The 18,082-nt window shown below is 37.7% G+C and overlaps 1 protein-coding gene across 1 annotated transcript; it reads left to right on the forward strand.

Moving 5' to 3' along the window:
- The first annotated feature begins 540 nt into the window (after positions 1-540).
- On the forward strand, positions 541-11,131 carry LOC115985004. Its single transcript, XM_031107980.1, has 4 exons — positions 541-544; positions 613-877; positions 5,812-6,610; positions 9,774-11,131. Exons 1-4 carry the CDS (start codon positions 541-543, stop codon positions 10,959-10,961), a joined length of 2,256 nt encoding a protein of 751 aa, XP_030963840.1. The 3' UTR covers positions 10,962-11,131.
- Positions 11,132-18,082: the final 6,951 nt, after the last annotated feature.

Raw genomic sequence — 18,082 nt, forward strand, 5'->3', positions numbered from 1 at the left:
AAGACATCATTTTTGGTCTGTGTGTATTTGATATGGGATGACACGAATGGCTATGAATAGGTATATATAAAGGGTAAAAATGCAAGAGGTGAAAATGCTGAATTAAAATGCAAAATGTTTTGTATGTATGTGTGAGGGATGAAAAGTTATGAAACATTGAACCAAATGAAACAAAAAGTCAATATTTAATTTGTTCTTATCTTTGATGTGCCACTTGAAAATATTTTAATTCTCATTGCATAGAATGTTTATTTAGCAGAACTTCATACTTTCTCACATGAGATCTCTGTTAGTCCATATATTGATTTGTGTGCCTTTTTTTACTTGGGGGCCTTAAGCGACCACCTCATTCACCTAGCCGGCCTCTGCTTGAATACAATGAAAGAAATAGGCTTCTTTAAGCTTTCTTTCTGTTAAGTATAGTTTGGAGTAAAATGATAAAGTGATCGTTTAAGTATTACAGATAAAATGAACCAAGTAAAGGCTTGGAAGAGCATACCAACATAAAAAGGGAAACGGAAGCAAGGTAAAGTCAAAGAGATGGGTGAGCAATGGAAAAAGTCTCCACATGTTTTATTAAATAAAATTTTCATTCTTGCTGTTGTGGGCCAGTGGCATTAAGAAAGCTGGTGTTGCAGTTATACGTTGTGATTGAAAGGAAAAACTTATTAAAGCTTGTGTCAAGCGAATTGCTCCACGCTCCCCCTGATACTACAGAAACTTTTGCTATAAGCTTAGAAGTGCAACAGCAACTAGCTCAAGAAATGCAAAGAAAGAAGATAGTAATGGAAGGAGACTACAAAGAATGTATCAATGGCCTTGTGAAAGAAGCTGAAAATCAGCCTTTGGAGATCATCATAATGCTAGAAGATATCAAGTACTTAAGTAGTGCTTTTGATAGTTGTAGTTTTAAATGGATTAGGAGAAATGCCAATGATATGGCTTGCACTTGATGTAAATGGGATATGATAAACAATTTTTCAAGTTGTATAATGGAGATTACATAGTAATACAACCAAATTAGATATTGAAAAATCCCTCAAAATAGATTAGATTATAATTGTAACGACTTTGGAACGATTAGTAATGAAAGCAAGATTTGCTAGACTCTTATTGCTTTGTATGGGGAGCATGTTTTGTCCTTAGGCAATCCAATTTTTGGCCCTAAATGTGGTGGGCTGTGTTTTGCTCTTTCAGATGGTCTGGACCCTTGGACCTTTTGCTTTCTCATTTACTTAGGAATGTAAATTATGACGGAGCTATGTTTGGGGAGTCTGACAGGGCGGGGTTGTAAGGTTGAATTTATTCAACCATCTAATTGGCTTTATTCCGTGCCAAATTTGCTTGTAATTCAGCATTTAGTAACCCTGTATTTAGGTGGGTTTGATGTAAGGGTAGTGAGTGAGATAAAGTGAAGATTGCTCAAGAGTGTGCAAGAAAACAGAGACTCGCGGCTGGGACTCGCGGGTGACTCACGGCTGCAAGCCGCCAGACGCAGCACACGTGCCAAACATGCTGGAAGATGAACAGTCATGCAAGCTGGAGCACTACAGGACAAAACAGAACAGCTGGCCATACGGTTATCTCGCGACTTGGTCAAGCCGTGAGGTCAAGCCGTGAGCCACCCCTGTTTTGTAAAAACCTGACATTTCACATTCCTCTCCCACTCCAGTATAAATACCTCTTTTACCCACGATTGTAAGAGAGCTTCCAGATAGAATTTTGAGAGAGAAACTCTAAAGAAAAATAAGATTGATTCACACACAATCTATACCTTAGAGACTCTTCAAATTCCTCAACTCTCTTCCTCTCCATTGTCAAATCCTTGAGAGGCATTATACCAAACCTGGTTCTCACCATTATCATCACTGTGAGACAGCTGTTTGGATTTCTGGGAAGCAGTTAGGAAGGAACCAATCTTCATTGGTTGATGCTACGGTCTAGTAGCGGAATCCGGGAAGCTAGAAAAGAAAAAGGTTCGGCGCAACCTCGTTGGAGTAAGAAGCTTGGAGGGCTTAGGTGCACTGGGTAGATTAGGCTTGGAGGGTCTATTGCTGTCCTTGTATCCCAACTGTATTTTCTAGTGGATTGTTTACCGCTTGAAAGGCGACGGAGAGGTTTTACGCCGAGGGTTTCGGTTTCCTCTTCGATAACACATCGCGTGTTGTCTTTGTGTTTGCATCTTCCTTCCTCTCTATCTTTTCCTTTTTATTATCTGCTGTGGATTATATTTTGTTTTGGCTTAGATAGTTTTTACCAATTCCATATTATAGCATATGTTAAGTTTCCGCACACTAGTTGTTTGACATATTGCTTGAATTGGTTAAGTTGTAATTTGGGGGTCTAAACGTTCAAAGGTATTTTTACACGTTTTTGAACTTTCAGGGGTTGGGAGTGGTAATTCCGTCTTGCGAGGGTCAGGTGGTGGCAGCTCTATCCGAGCAAATTACAAAACCTCCAACAGTGGAGATCCTGGAACTCTTGGCTGCAAGGCATGCGGTTTCCTTTTCTGCAGAATTGGAACATTTTCAATGTGTCTGCGAAGGCGACTCTCTTTCAGTGGTTAGTGCCTTAAAGGGATCCGGATTGGTTCATTCTAGTGGAGGTCATCTCTTAGCTGATATCTCTTCTCTCTCAAACTCTTTTCAGAGTATCTCTTTCGCTCATGTAGGTCGGCAAGGCAATGCGGTTGCGCATGCTTTAGCCCAACGAGCGAGATCTTCTCATTCGACTCAAATTTGGTTGGAGTGTGTTCCAACGGATATCATGTCTTTTGTAATGGATGATTTTCCAAACTCTTGATGCAAATTTATCAAATAGCTTTTCTTCTCAAAAAAAAAAAACTTAGGAAAAAAACAATAACAAAAAAGCAGAAGGAGAAGATTAGTAGTGTTAGCATATGGCTTGACTATATCTATTTGAATAAACATTATTAATTTTGAAAGTGTTTATGTAACAAACTTGTGCAAAATATCTATTAAAGATAGGGAAGGGAAAATAAGTAAATAACATTCTGGATCTTTCCAAAAGCAATGGACCACCAATCTTTTAACTTTCATCAATAAATTTGAAACAGTTGTAGGAATACTGTTTATTATATAATATAAAAATATGTGATAAATTTTAATGCGCAAAAAAATTAATAAAAATATGTGACAAATTTTTAAGACATCATCTCATTTTCTTTATTTTATATCCTTTTAAAAAATTAATAAAAATTTTTACAGTTTATAAGATATTTTTTATATACACAGACAAAAATAAAAGTAAAAATTGCGCAAAGTGACTTTTTTCCCTTCGTTGTCTTGGTTGGTTCCATCCCAGTGCCCGAGCACCTATATAATACTCACTCGTTTTAGCTATTAAGAAAATGGATTTTATTATTAGATACCTTAGAGATATTTGTTAATAAATTATTTTTAAAAAGTTTTTACGGAAAAACAACAACTAATTTTTAGATAATTTTTTCAATTTTCTATAAAAGTGACATCGAAATTTTTCTAAAATAATTCATTAATAAATGTTTTAAGAATACTTGTTAACTAGACCCAAAAATTTTTTTAAAAATGAACCAAAATTTGTTTAAGTCTTCTAAATTTACTTTTGTTCAATTAAATTTTCTAAGTTTCAAGTTCATTTAATTAAGGTCTTTCCACTAAATTTTGAGTGTACAATTTTTTTTTTCAAATTTTTTAAATTAAAAAATTAAATCAATTATTAGAAACTATTTTCAAAAAATATTTTTTAAATAAAATTAATGAAAATTGATAGAATAATCTTAAAGCTTAGAGTCCTTAATTGAAGAAAAGTGAAGTTAAAAGTACTTTTTTACTGCTGAATAGAGTTAAGAGTACTTTAAATAGGTTGTGGTAAGCCTTAATTTTTTCATTTTAAAATGAGGTGGTTTATAGACTTTATTCCAGTCCCTTCATTTCTTATTATCTTTCTTTTAAATCCTAGCCTTTTAGTGAGATTCCTTCAATCCTGTCTTCAAATAAGCCGTGGGTAATGGGTAAAGAGGGAAAGTGAACTGTAGAAGCTCACTTCTGCCTTAAGCATCGAAAAAGAGAAAAAACTAAAAACAGAAAGAGAGATGGAGGATGAGATCCAACACTTTAGCCATAAGCATCATTTACGACTAAAGAATAAGAGGTCCTATGGATTTAATGCAAAATGCGCGGCATGTTGGGATGATCTCTCTGGCGTCGTCTATTGTTGCAACGATTGTCGGTATTATCTTCATGAAGAATGTGCCAAGTTGGAGGGTAAGATCGAACACTCGCTCCATCCATTTCACTCTCTAAAGCTGCACGGTATTGCAGGTGATGGGCCTTTCTATTGCAATGTGTGTCAAAAGCATTATCTGGGCTTCAGCTACCGTTGCACCGACTGTAATTTCAAAGTGGATCTTTTATGTTCACTCAAATCAGAGATTCGGTTACCGATTCACGACCACAAGCTAAAGCTACAGGTTGGTGATACTGAAACTGAACCATCCTTTTTTTGCGATTTCTGTCATACTAGATGTTACAGTCATCGAGGACGGAGCTTACATTGTGAGGAGGATTGTAATTTCAAGATCGATCTTGACTGTGCTGGAATGCTTATGAACTCTACATCCAAGCCCATTCAACATGTCAGCCACGAGCATTGGTTGATATATGATGATTGTATAAAAGCTAGGGATAGAAAGTACTGTGCAGCGTGCAGAAAAGTGTGCGACGGTGCCACCTATTGTTGCAAGCCATGTTATTTCTTCCTTCACGTATCATGTGCCATGTATCCGACAGAAATCAAACTTTCCTTGCATTCAGATCATCCTCTTATGCTAAGCACTAGGAAAGAGAGGGAACGCTGCGATTTCTGCAACCTTATATGCCAAGCCTTAACCTTCCGCTGTGACTTGTGCGATTTTAAGATTGATTTTTTATGCGCCCGTATGCTCATCAACCTTAAAGAGATTTATCTTCCCAGCATTCTAACCGATGGTACTGCTAACTGCTATGCGTGCCGGGAACAACTCTCATCGAGACCATTTCAATCCTACGAATGCTCTGATTGTGCTTTCTATCTCCATGAATCAGGCGATCTAGATCTCATCGGACATTATAGACACTACAAGCACATTCAAAACCACTTTCACAACCATCCATTGGAAATCGTTTACTATGGTAGAAATGTCCCCGGCTTTGTTTGTTGTACTTTATGCCGTAAATGTTGCTTCGGGCCTACCTACGTTTGCTTCCTGTGCAAGCTCTTCCTGCATGAGTCCTGTCTAGAGCTCCTGGGAACAAATACAAGCAGTCAAAATTCCTTCCATAAGCATCCACTGATGATCGTTGAAAATAAGGTTAATGATTCTACTAGTTATTTCTTTATGAATAATGATTATCCTAGTTGCTCTGCTTGCGGTGAACCTTGCTTTGAAAAATCCTTTGCTTGCTTGAAATGCAAGCTCTTAATCCACAAATTATGTCTTCAACTGCCCCATGAGATTCAGCATTTCTTCCACCCATGCCCTCTATCTCTACGGCAGGAGAGTACTAAATTTACGTGCAGAGCCTGTAAAAAAAGTCACTCCCAGTTTGCATACTGTTGTAATAGATGCCACTTTTTCCTTGATGTTGAATGTGCCCTAATGTTCACTAGAAATTTTGATGGCCAAAACTACATTCTAGGTTGCTACCATCATCACCCGTTGATCCTCTGTAACAAGGAAAGTAATGATCATGCAGTTTCCTGCGATGGATGCAACCAAGTCATCTCTGGTGAAATATTCGGTTGTATCCAATGTCATTTCTATCTCCACAGATCATGTGCTGCAGCCCCACAACAGATTGAACATCCTTTTCACCCAGAGCACACTCTCACTTTGTTTTTTGATGAAAAGTTGTTGTGCACAGTCTCAATTTTAAAATCCTTGGATAAAAAGGGGAAAGTGAAATATTTAGGGTACAAGCATTTCTCAATCCGTGATGATAAGGAGATTGAAGTTTGCTGTGGTGTATGTGAGAAACACGTTTGCGGTCCATCATATGAATGCACTAGATGCAAATTCTTCATCCATCAAGATTGTATTGAACCTGTAGAAGAAGGGCAACATCCTTTTCAACCGCATGATAATGATAGTCTAATTAGCGTATCAAGAAAAACTCTTCCAAGAAAAAAATTTACATGTGATGCTTGTAATCGCAAGAGTTGCTTTGGTTTTTCCTATCGTTGTGAAGAATGCTGCTTTAAGTTGGATGCTAATTGCGCTTCATTAAAGCCTCCAATAAAGTATGAAGGTCACCAGCATCTCCTTACTTTCTTCGAGAAAGTGTATGATGACCCTCAGTGTGAAGTTTGCAACACTTGCTATTCCGATGTCTCGTATTTGCGATGTGTAAAGTGTGACTTCAATGTCCATCTCTTGTGTGTTCCACTGCCGAGTACCATTAAGCATAAATGTCATATCGATCCCCTTCACCTTGTAGATTATTTTGTGGAAGATTATTCAGGTGAGTACTATTGTGATGCTTGTGAAAACAGTAGAGACCCACGGGAAAGTGTTTATCACTGTGCAGGATGCAGCAACTATGTGGCACATATCAATTGTGTGATTGATGAGGTATGTACAAATTCACTATCTTATATGAATTCATTTTTCCTTCAATAAGTTTCATTTTTTTTATTAATATTTTTTTATTAACTTGGATATAAAATGCAAATAACGTGCAGATTCATACCATTCATTGGTTAGTGTATAAATTACCCTTGGGTGCGACTTCTGATGTTTTGATAATGAATGATGAAAGTATAATATTGTTTACCAATCTAATAATTTTTAGAAAATTCATTTGAGAAGATTGATTTTGAAAGAGTGTGTGTTTTGAAATTAAGGTCTACCTTTGAAGTATGCAAAAAGGTCCATTAAAGATTTGGGCAAGGCCAAGGATGAATAAAGCAAAAAAAAAAAAAAAAAAAATCAATTTTTTAAATAGTAGATATGAACATAAGACCTACTTTAACATACCCTTCTTGTTTCATCCCTCACCAATTAACTCAAAATTATTAAGTATTTATGGAAACAACTAATGATTTCGTTAAAGAATAATAAATAATTGCTAGTGATGTTTTAGTGTAGTGGGCATAGTTGTGAGTATAGTATAATCTACAATACATATCGTGCGATAAGTATTATATCGAATGAAAAAAGTACCATATCGTAGGTACATATTGATCATGTTCATGAATCGTATGACACATGAATGTGTATCATATGAATTATATTATATCGTATTAATCATACATATCAGATGATACATAGACATGTGAGTTCAAACTAGGTTTTTGTTAAAATTTGTGCTTTGACTTAAGTCCATCAAGGGCTAAGGTTTCAATTTTGAATTTTGATAGACCTTACATTCCTTGATATACATCTTGAGCTTGATTCTCATCCCTTTACAATAGAAATCCTGCTTGGCTTTGTGCAAGGACTTAAGGTAACTAATATGATGAGCCAAAATTAGTTTTGAATGATGAATTAGGACAAAGGTACACTCTGCCTTGTAGAGTAGGAGAACATTTTGCAACGTAATCCCTTTCAAGTTATTGCCAAGTTGCTACTAAATGTAGAAGAAGGGAAAATGGGCTTGCCAAGAGCCTTATAGCCTAATTGGCACATCTTAGTGTTTCCAATGAAGATGCCCAGTGTTCAAATCACACCACTCCCACTGTACCTATTGAATTTATCAAATAAAATGGGCTTTGAGCCTCTAACTAGCTCAAATGGACCCTGCATCTAGCAATTCCATATCTATCTTTTCTATTTCAGTTTATTGATAGTAATTGTACCTATAAGGCTTCTCACAGATGGGTTGAGTGCCATTCTTCAAGGTGATTTAATGCTTATGTCCCCTAGACAGTGGCAGCCCTAAAGGAGTGTCAAAGACTTGGCAATTTCATCCAACAGCCTATTAATATCTTCCAACTGTTGTTTCTGACCTGCTTGCACCCATCACAATAATCTGCAACACAATTGCCTTCCTTGTTAAAGACTTAAAGAACTTATCTCCATCATGTTGAGGGGAATTGGGGGGATTTCAGACCTTGTAATAGAACCTGGTTTCCTATATGCAGGAACTTCATGGTCAATTGCTCAAAGTCCCATTGGATACTGCCAAGAGTGCTAAGTCATTGTTTGCCTCACACTACCGCACATCCTTCTAATGGAGGCAAATTCAATTCAACCATGAATAAATGGCCTTGCATTATGACTTAAACATCAGCACAAGCTCCCTTTATCATGATCACAACCATGTTAGCCAACTTAACTTCAAGCCCTTTCTTGGATGTTACCGACAGCCTCAATGCTTCCAAGATTGATGACTCTAGGAAGTTATGAGTGCTACCAATGTCAATGAGGATAATAGCCCACTGGCCTTTAATCTTTTCCAACATTCTCTTGGTACTTGAAGATGGGTTTCCAATTAATGCATATAATTTGATTTCAATTGCATTCACTGTTACCTCTTGCTCTGCAGTAGTAACTACGGTCTCTAATAGTTATGCATCAATAATTTCCTCAAGGTGAAACCCTTGCAAATGTTTTGAGCGAGTTTGTAGCCCTTCCATTACTTATGTCTACCACTTCTCATCACAATGATAACAGAGCCCTTTCTTCCTTCTTTCATCCATTTGAGCTGGAGTGATCGTGCAGACGAAAAGTTTAGGCTTAAGTTGGTCCAACCTTGTACAACCTTAAATTATCCCGAGATGGAGGGCCTACTTGAATCTTGAGAATTTTTGAAAGTTTTCCTACCAGTTAAGACGTAAGAGGTACTCCTCTTGAATTTTTGCTAATCCAAAGCAGCATTAAGATTCAGTGGGTTTAGCATTCTCACAAGAAGTCTAATCTCATCCTTTAATCCAATGAGAAAACAACTTGTGCAATTCTGACAGCCCCTTAATCCTATTTGATAGTGCTTCAAAGTGCCCATTAAAAGATGCAATAGAGCTAGTTTGCCTCAGCCTTGTAAGGGCTTCCATTAGATCATCAAAGGCTGTACTTACAAATCTTATTTGCAATGCCCTAACAAAAGCCTCCCAAGTCCCAACTGGTGAATAGGCCTTCTTATTTAGCATCTTCAAACCACGCAAGAGCCTCCCTATCCAAATGGTAAGACTGTTGTGACTGTTTCCTTATAGTGGATTTCTAACATGATTGGATCCCCAAAATGGTTTTTAAAATTGAAAAGGTTCTTCATTGGTTTTCCATTTCTTTACTAAAATCTTTGTGCTGATAGTTTACTACTTTAGATTCGGTATTTGATATTTGTGATGAATATAAATTGTATAAAATATTTACTTATGAGTGGAAAATCTAGTTAAATTCTGCAATAATTTCATTAATTTCATTGCATTAATTGCTTGGGGCCTAAATCAGAATTTTTCAAGGGGTACTAAAGCTTTTAGAACATATAGATCCCAAAATAAGATTTTTCACAACAGATACTTAGGCAACTGTGCCCTAGGCTTGTCCATGTTTGACACAGGCACCATGGGCTTTTTGGTGCGTTCTTGCGTAAGATGTAGATAACTCAAGAGCCATAAGAAGAAATTGGAAAGAATGGTTAAAACAAATAAAACATAGATGATTAGTATGGCAAGATAACCGATCACTTGAGTCTAGTCCCCAACGAGCATAGTTCTATTACTTATTTCATCGTCTTGCTTTACCTTAATATGTTGTCTCTGTACACCAATTCATTGACTTGGCTTAATTTTACCAGGTGTTACTTTCACTAAGAGGGAAGCGTGGAGATGTGGAGTTGAGAATAGTGGATAGACACAATATTGATGAGAAGATATCAAAAAGAGGCTTGACCTTAAAAGAAATATTTAACTCTTCTAATGAAGATGAGAAAAGGGAATTCGAAGATGCAGAAGCTGCTATTGTAGATTTGGTTGGAGAGATAATGTCTAAAGCTGACTCTGGGAATAGGGATAGTATTCTTGAAGATTTGGTAAATTCAGATGAGACATTCATACTGATTTTAAAGAATCTCAAGTATCCCATGAGAGAGGAGGATATTTCGAATTTGAAATTTTCGGAATTCGAGTTGGAACTTGTAAAAGTCAGGAACTACATGGTCTCTCAGAACTGTGCCCATATTCTAGAGTCGTTATTTGTCAAATACAGGGATTTCTGTGCAAGCTCCACTTCAGATGAGACATTCATACCCATGTTAAAGAAAGATATTTCGAGAATGACATTTTTGGGATTGGTGTCAGAACTTGTAAAAGTCAGGGACTACATGGTCTCTCAGAACTGTGCCCATATTCTAGAGCCACTATTTGTCAAATACAGGGATATCTGTGCAATCTCCACTTCAGATGAGATATTCATACCCATTTTAAAGAAAATTAATCATCCTATGAGAGAGGATATTTTGAATATGACATTTTTGGAATTGGAATCAGAAGTTGTAGAAGTCAGGGACTACATGGTCTCTCGGAACTGTGCCCATATTCTGGAGTCCTTATTTGACAAATACGGGGATATTAGTGCAAGCTCCACTTCAAATCCAAGGACAAAGATGCGTGTCCTTAACATTGTTGGTGGGGTTGCACAAAGCATGTGCAACACCATGGTTAAGGACATCACTCCTTATTTACTTTTCAATTGGTGGAAGAACTTTCAACTTGCGCAGCATGTTGGGTTCAATGTTCAGTTTGCCTTTGACCATTTATATAGACTTGCGCAAGCACAGTTTCATATGGATTGTGAATTTGAAGCTAACTGGGACCTTTATATTTCTCAAAAGAAGATTGAGGACCTACCAACTAAATTGGAGGTCCTCAAAAACAAACAAAAACAGCTTATACAATCTATAAAAAAAAAATCAATACTAGAGAAGGAACGCTTGACTCAGGTCATGGAATCAAGGTTTATGCCTGCAGGGATGGGTTTGCTGTGATAGAAAAGTTGGAAGAGGATTTTGTAAAAGCATTGCGGTTCTTTTCTGGAATCTTTAGTTTTCGTTTTGAGATTTTATTTGCAGTTTTGTGGTCCTTCTTGTTGTTCTTGCATTTCTTTCTTCAATGTAAATTTGCAATGAGAACTAGTATTTGTAATCAAATGCATGATGTATTTATTCATGAATGACTAAGTATCATATGGCTCTTTTTTTTTTTTTATGAAAGTATCATATGGTTCTTGATAAGTGCTTCCTTTGGTTATATATTGTAGTACATAATTTCATGTGCTGTTAAGCATGTTATCATGAGTTGCACAGGTAGTAAAGAAACATTTGGGAAGACTTTTTGAATAGTTAATATAATATAATATAATATATATATATATATACACACACTTAATCCAAAAGGATTAAGCTCAATAGATATGAGTTTAATTATACTATATTAATCAATCATTTTTTTCATTAATATCCAATATAAGACTTCACTACTTAACCAAGGACACTATTTACACTAGGGCCGACTCAACCTAGGATGCTACTGATGCAATTGTCTAAGCCTCTAAGGTCCCAAGTGAGAGAAGGCCCCAACTATGAGTGAAAGAATGCCCAAGTATTGCTCAAAAATCTAAAATACTAACTCAAAAAAAGCCAAAATATTAATCTACGAATTCTTTCAAAAAAATCCGAAAAAAAAAAATTAGAAGAAAATTTTACACTAATAATTATCTTGTCCACGTATTAATTAAGCAATAAAATTTAGCCAATGCATGAAAATCTCTCTCTATAGCCATGCACTTTGTCTTTGTTTGACTCTCTTTCAAATGGTTGGAATTCCTTTCTATGTCTATAAATTTAGACTCTAGTCCTGTACACACTAAAAAGATAGAACAATCTCATGACCCTCTCCAAAATTAAAATTTTTACCTGAAATATTCTCCCTCAATTAACCAAAGTTGTTGTTAGCTCTATCCTCTCATCTCTCCCTAAATCGGTTAGTAGAGTTGTTCAGGTCCCCTTCCCTTTGATTTGAACTCAACAGTCTCTTGAACACGTGAAATAAAAGTCTTTCTTTTTTCAAAATTCTTCTATCTTTCTTGGGTCGCTTGGCTTTCTTTTTTTAAGTTTCTAATTTTCTCTATTCTGGTGGGTTTAAGTGCTTGGTAACTGGGTCTGGGTAGTTTGATATTTGCTAATGGAGATGAATGAAAAGGCTTCGCCTTTTCTATGGTGTTGTACCATACGACACATTCCATACTTATCTTCTTCTTCCTCTTTTTTTTTTAACAGTGTACGCTTATTATTTGCTTTCGTTTAGATTTTTTAATTGTATTTCGCTGCACACTTCTTTGCTTTAGTTTACCTTTTTTTAATTCTTTTTCATTTTTTGTTTTACATTTTCTTAGAAGTGCTCATTTTATTTGTTTGATTAGAACTAATTGTCATTTTTTTGCAGTTTGTGAGCGTTAGATGATCTATTGATAAGTAAAGCTTCAATAGTGTCTTTCAATAAATCACGTTTTAATATATCATCATATTAACTATGCAACTTGCTAGTTATAAATACATTTTTCAATTACCAAAACATTCAAGGTATCTTCCTCTTCCCTAACATTTCCCCTCCCTCAACACTTATGTATCATGAATACATTTTTCTCTTCACCTACACATTTTCATATTTAACTATGTTCTTTTTTTATCTCTCTAAAAACTAACAAGCTAAGTATTTGTGATGGGAAATTTTTTTTGGTCACTACATGTTTGTTTTTTATATCTACTATCAAAGTTGCCTCTCTCTCTCTCTCATTTTGATTTTTCAATAGCCTTGATCTTTGATTTGCTTTAATGTTATGTGTTTCATAGATTGCTTTTTTTGTATTTGATAACTAAGGTTGAACGACATTTTGCAGTTAAAGATTAACTATTTTTTTATTGTTCTTAAATTTTGGTGTTTTGATTGTTGTACTATAGATTAATATTTTTGGACGTGGTGCAAGTGTGCAACCATATTGATCTACATGCTACAGGGAACAAGACCCGTAATTTGCTTGATTTTTATGCTTAATGATTGACCCACCACTAAGCATAATGGCCTGAAGTTCAAATGGGAGTAATAAAAAAAGATTTTGATATTGAGAAACTTTTTTTTTTCTCTTTAAATTTACTTGTTTTTAGATTCAATTTGGATTTGGATTTTTATATTGTGTGTGATGATGACGTGGGAGGTTTTTATACTTTCAGGTACAATAATTGATTTGAGGAATAATGCATCTTTGGTCTAGTTCTTTTTTTTCTTCCATGATTCCAATCTTATGTTGATACAAATTGTTTTTATTTAAGGTGTTGCTATTATCATGGAGATACTAGAAAATGAGAGAAAATGAAATTTCTTTTCCATGGTTGAATTATTAATATTTTCCTTAAACAATACTTGACCATCATTTTTTTCCCAATTTTTTCATTTTCCAATTGTTTGACAAGTTATTATCATTGTTGTTCACTATTAAAATTATAGTAAACTTTTCAAATGATAAGTCCTTTAAAGGTGAGAATCCAAAACCTTATGATTAATAAATATTATTTTCCTTAAATTTCATATAATCTTTAATTTTTTATAATTATATCTCATAATGAGACAATGATGAAGGTAATTAATTTATTCTCATATACATTATTGGTAGTACAAGTATTTGTGTGTATGTATATATGGAAAAAAAGACAATGAAAATGTTTCTTCAAAAAACAAATAATATGGAAATATAAACTATAACTTTAGATTTCAAAGACAGAGGAAATTTTTTTTTCATGCCAATTTTATTTTTTATAGTCTAAGTATGAATATAAAAAATAAATAATAAAAGTAACGATGGATTTTTTTTTTTTTTTTTTTTTTTTGTTTGAGAAAGTACAATGGATACTAAGAAATCTACTATGTTATCAAATGAAATATTTCTTACATCAAATTTTCTTAGACATTTTGGGAAGTACAAGTTAAAGAAAAAATTACTCATAATTAACATGATAAAAATGTAGCATAAAATATAACTAGATATCCCATTTAAATATAAACATAGGGAGATGGTGGATATATAATTATAGGATACTAGTCGCTAACCCGTGTGATGCACGGGAAATGTATTGAGTACAATATATAATTTAATCTTTGTTTATTTTACTACAACACCTAAATTGAATTTTTAAAATAAAATCATATAGCTAAAACATTTGTTAACAGCTATACGTTTCAGACATTTATTAAACTATATTATTATTGTGGGGCCCAACAATTCGTGGACCAGGCCCATTCACCCTTAGAGAGTCCGAGGGCCCAATCCGAGGAGAATTGTAGCCCAAGCTCCATGACGCAGAGCACAGACCAATTTTGGGAGGCAGCCGAGGACAGTCTAGTCCTCGGCAGGCCCATAATCCCCCCAGAATAAAGGGACAAATTCGGGAGGAAATCCAAAATACCTTGGGGCGATTACCCTAAATACCCTTCTGGATAAGGCCCAATGCCTGACAGAACCGTACTCTGCAGCTTTATCAAGTCATCCCCAACAATTCCGGGATTAGACTGATGGGACCCATGTCAGTATTTGTAAAGACTGACCCTACAACACGTGGACGAAGGACATCGAACGCACGCAGTAATAAGGAGATAAGTGAATCTATGGGGGGGGGAGAAAAAAAAGAAAGAAAACTTCTGAATAAGATCGCCGGAACGATCCATGCAGAGAATAGAGAAGGTCCTCCGTTGACAGGCCGGAAAGACCACAAGGGTCCTCCGGATCAAGTCCGAAGGAAGCCATTCCAGAAAGTGGCAAAGCACGCGGGCTTTAATATACGTTAGGCCCAGTCCACTTTTCCACAAGGGACCTCTCTGAAATCCAGACCGAACAATCCGCCGTGACCAAGCCCAAGCTTTTCAAGCCCACTCTCTACAAATTGTATTGTGAGGGATCTCTCCCGCGTGAACCCAAAAATGTCACTGGGCCGCGCAGGAATCGTGTCCTTACAATTGGCGCCGTCTGTGGGGAAGCATGCGCGCTTGGCGCAGGTGGCGGTGGAGTCAACTCTCTACTAAGCAAAAATTCACGGAGCTTCCGCCGTCTCTTTTGACGTGCAGCTGTTGTTCCGACATAAACTTCTGCTAGGGGCTACTCCTTGCAGCGCCCATGGCGTAGGCCGCCCTAGGGGCTCTTGGCCTCAAGCCGGCTCTCCCCGCCCTGATCTAGGGGCTTACATCCGAAAAACAAACAAATACAAAAAAACAAATCTCAAACTTTGGACAGAACCAAGGTCTTGCATGGTCCTCGGACTCAAACCTATGGGGAAACCAAGTACAAGAGATCAATATCAAAAGTTTTGGACAGAACCAAGGCCTTGCATGGTCCACGGACTCAAGCCTGTGGGGAAACCAAACACGAAAAACAAATCTTATAAACTTTGGACAGAACCAAGGTTCTTGCATGGTCCTCGGACTCAAACCTATGGGGAAAACCAAGTACAAGAGATCAATATCAAAAGTTTTGACAGAACCAAGCCTTGCATGTTCCACGGACTCAAGCCTGTGGGGGAAACCAAACACGAAAAACAAATCTCAACTTTGGAAAGAACCAAGGGTCTTGTATGGTCCTCGTACTCAAACCTATGGGGAACTAAGCTACAATTAGATCCAATATCAAAAGTTTTGCGACAGAACCAAGGCCTTGTCATGGTCCACGGGACTCTAAGCCTTGGGTGAACAAACACGAAAAACAAATCTACATAAACTTTGGACAGACAAGGTCTTGCATGGTCCTCGGACTCAAACCTATGGGGAAACCAAGTACAAGAGATCAATATCAAAAGTTTTGGACAGAACCAAGGCCTTGCATGGTCCACGGACTCAAGCCTGTGGGGAAACCAAACACGAAAAACAAATCTCATAAACTCTGGACAGAACCAAGGTCTTGCATGGTCCTCGGACTCAAACCTATGGGGAAACCAAGTGCAAGAGATAAATATCACGAGTTGTGGACAGAACCAAGGTCTTGTATGGTCTTCGGACTCAAACCTATGGGAAAACCAACTACTCGTAAGGAAAAACTACATTACGTAGAATTTGGATTCATCTGAGGAAAGCTCTCCACTCGCCATTGGGTCAGTTCCCAAATTGCGGGGATTCGCAAGTCTGCTCTTATATCTGCAGCACCAAGGGAATCGACGTGACGTAGGGCAATACGTCCTCTGAGAAACGATTTGAGTTCTTTACCCTCCGTCAACTCCTCGGACGGTACTCATATTTATCACAGAATATTCAATTGTTATCTTTGCTAGTTTCCTGAGTTAAACTTGCTATGAATTATTGCCGTAATGTTTGGTAGTGTTGGTACATTAGAATTGATTGGATTATGTTTCAAAACTTCCTGCTCTAAGTATCATTGAAGAAACAAACACAGGGAGCACACCCTTCCACAAAATAATGTTGCCAAAAGAGCAGTATTCAAAATAAGTAGGCAAAATTTCCTTTTTTATTAAAACAAAGAAACAGTACAGCATACAACAGAAGCTGAAATCAACTTGTGATAAAACTTGCTACATGATAGAAAGGAAAGTTGCAAGAAAGCAAGAGAAGGCCGAGGAGGTAGCACAGACGAGAGGTTGGCTACTGCTTCGAGGCCTTGTCTCTTCCCCCATGCTTTCGCATGCCCACAGCTCCGGCAGCAAAGGAGCCCAACTTGAGCCTCACGCCGCAGTGGGAGGATGCAGGTAGCACAGAGGAGAGGTTGGCTACTGCCTCAAGACCTCGTTTCATCCTCTACGCTTTCACGTGCCCGAAACTCAGGCAGCAAAAGAACCTGACCTCAGGCTAACACCATCTACAAAGAAGGTGCAGGGAGCCGGAAGTTGGGGAGCCCCCGCAGAAATTTGCCGGCTACAAGGTAGACAGGGCTGATGGTGGAAATTCCTTCTTCGGACATACCAAAAATCTGGCATGACCAGAACCTGCTTCGGATTTTGGCTAAAAGAGAGGCGGGACGGATCTTAAGTCTGCGCCACCCTTGCCCTGATCGAGCCATTTCAAGTTTTATCAGAATATGGTGTCTAGAGGAGGGGCATGATTTCTTCATCATTTGTCGTGATCTCATAAGAAGGGAAGGGGGTTAGTACGAAAGTGATGGCCTCCTGCTTGCCTACTTATAGGAAGAGCAGAACGGATGGCATTAAATGTATTCAACTTTCCCAAAGAATCTGAAGAAAAAAGAGGCGTCCGTTTCACTTCTCCACCTTATCAAATGAGCCGCCGGATATAAATGAGCCTCGTTAAGGGGATTCATTAAGGGCGCGTCTGGGACATCCAAGCGGCAGGAGCAGATTCCGAGCGGATTAAAAGGAATCCCTCAAAAACCGCCTAACTTCCTGGGAAACCGCTCACATAAATGCGGGATCAAGCTAAATGGGCCATATTAAGGGCCCGGGTTTGCCAAAACCCTCCTTTCCAATCCGGAATTCGGATAGAAGGGTTTTGAGGGGCTATTGTGGGGCCCAACAATTCGTGGACCAGGCCCATTCACCCTTAGAGAGTCCGAGGGCCCAATCCGAGGAGAATTGTAGCCCAAGCTCCATGACGCAGAGCACAGACCAATTTTGGGAGGCAGCCGAGGACAGTCTAGTCCTCGGCAGGCCCATAATCCCCCCAGAATAAAGGGACAAATTCGGGAGGAAATCCAAAATACCTTGGGGCGATTACCCTAAATACCCTTCTGGATAAGGCCCAATGCCTGACAGAACCGTACTCTGCAGCTTTATCAAGTCATCCCCAACAATTCCGGGATTAGACTGATGGGACCAATGTCAGTATTTGTAAAGACTGACCCTACACGTGGACGAAGGACATCGAACGCACGCTAGTATAAAAGGAGAAGTAAGTGAATCTAGTGGGGGGGGAGGAAAAGAGAAAGACTTCATGAATAAGATCGCCGGAACGATCCATGCAGAGAATAGAGAAGGTCCTCCGTTGGACAGCCGGAAAGGACCACAAGGGTCCTCGGATCAAGTCCGAGGAGCCCATTCTCAGAAGTGGCAGCACGGCGGGGCTTTAAACGTTTAGGCCCAGTCCACTTTCCACAGGGACCTCT

This window comes from Quercus lobata, chromosome 4 (assembly GCF_001633185.2).
Source record: "Quercus lobata isolate SW786 chromosome 4, ValleyOak3.0 Primary Assembly, whole genome shotgun sequence".
In the NCBI taxonomy this organism is placed as follows: Eukaryota; Viridiplantae; Streptophyta; class Magnoliopsida; order Fagales; family Fagaceae; genus Quercus; species Quercus lobata.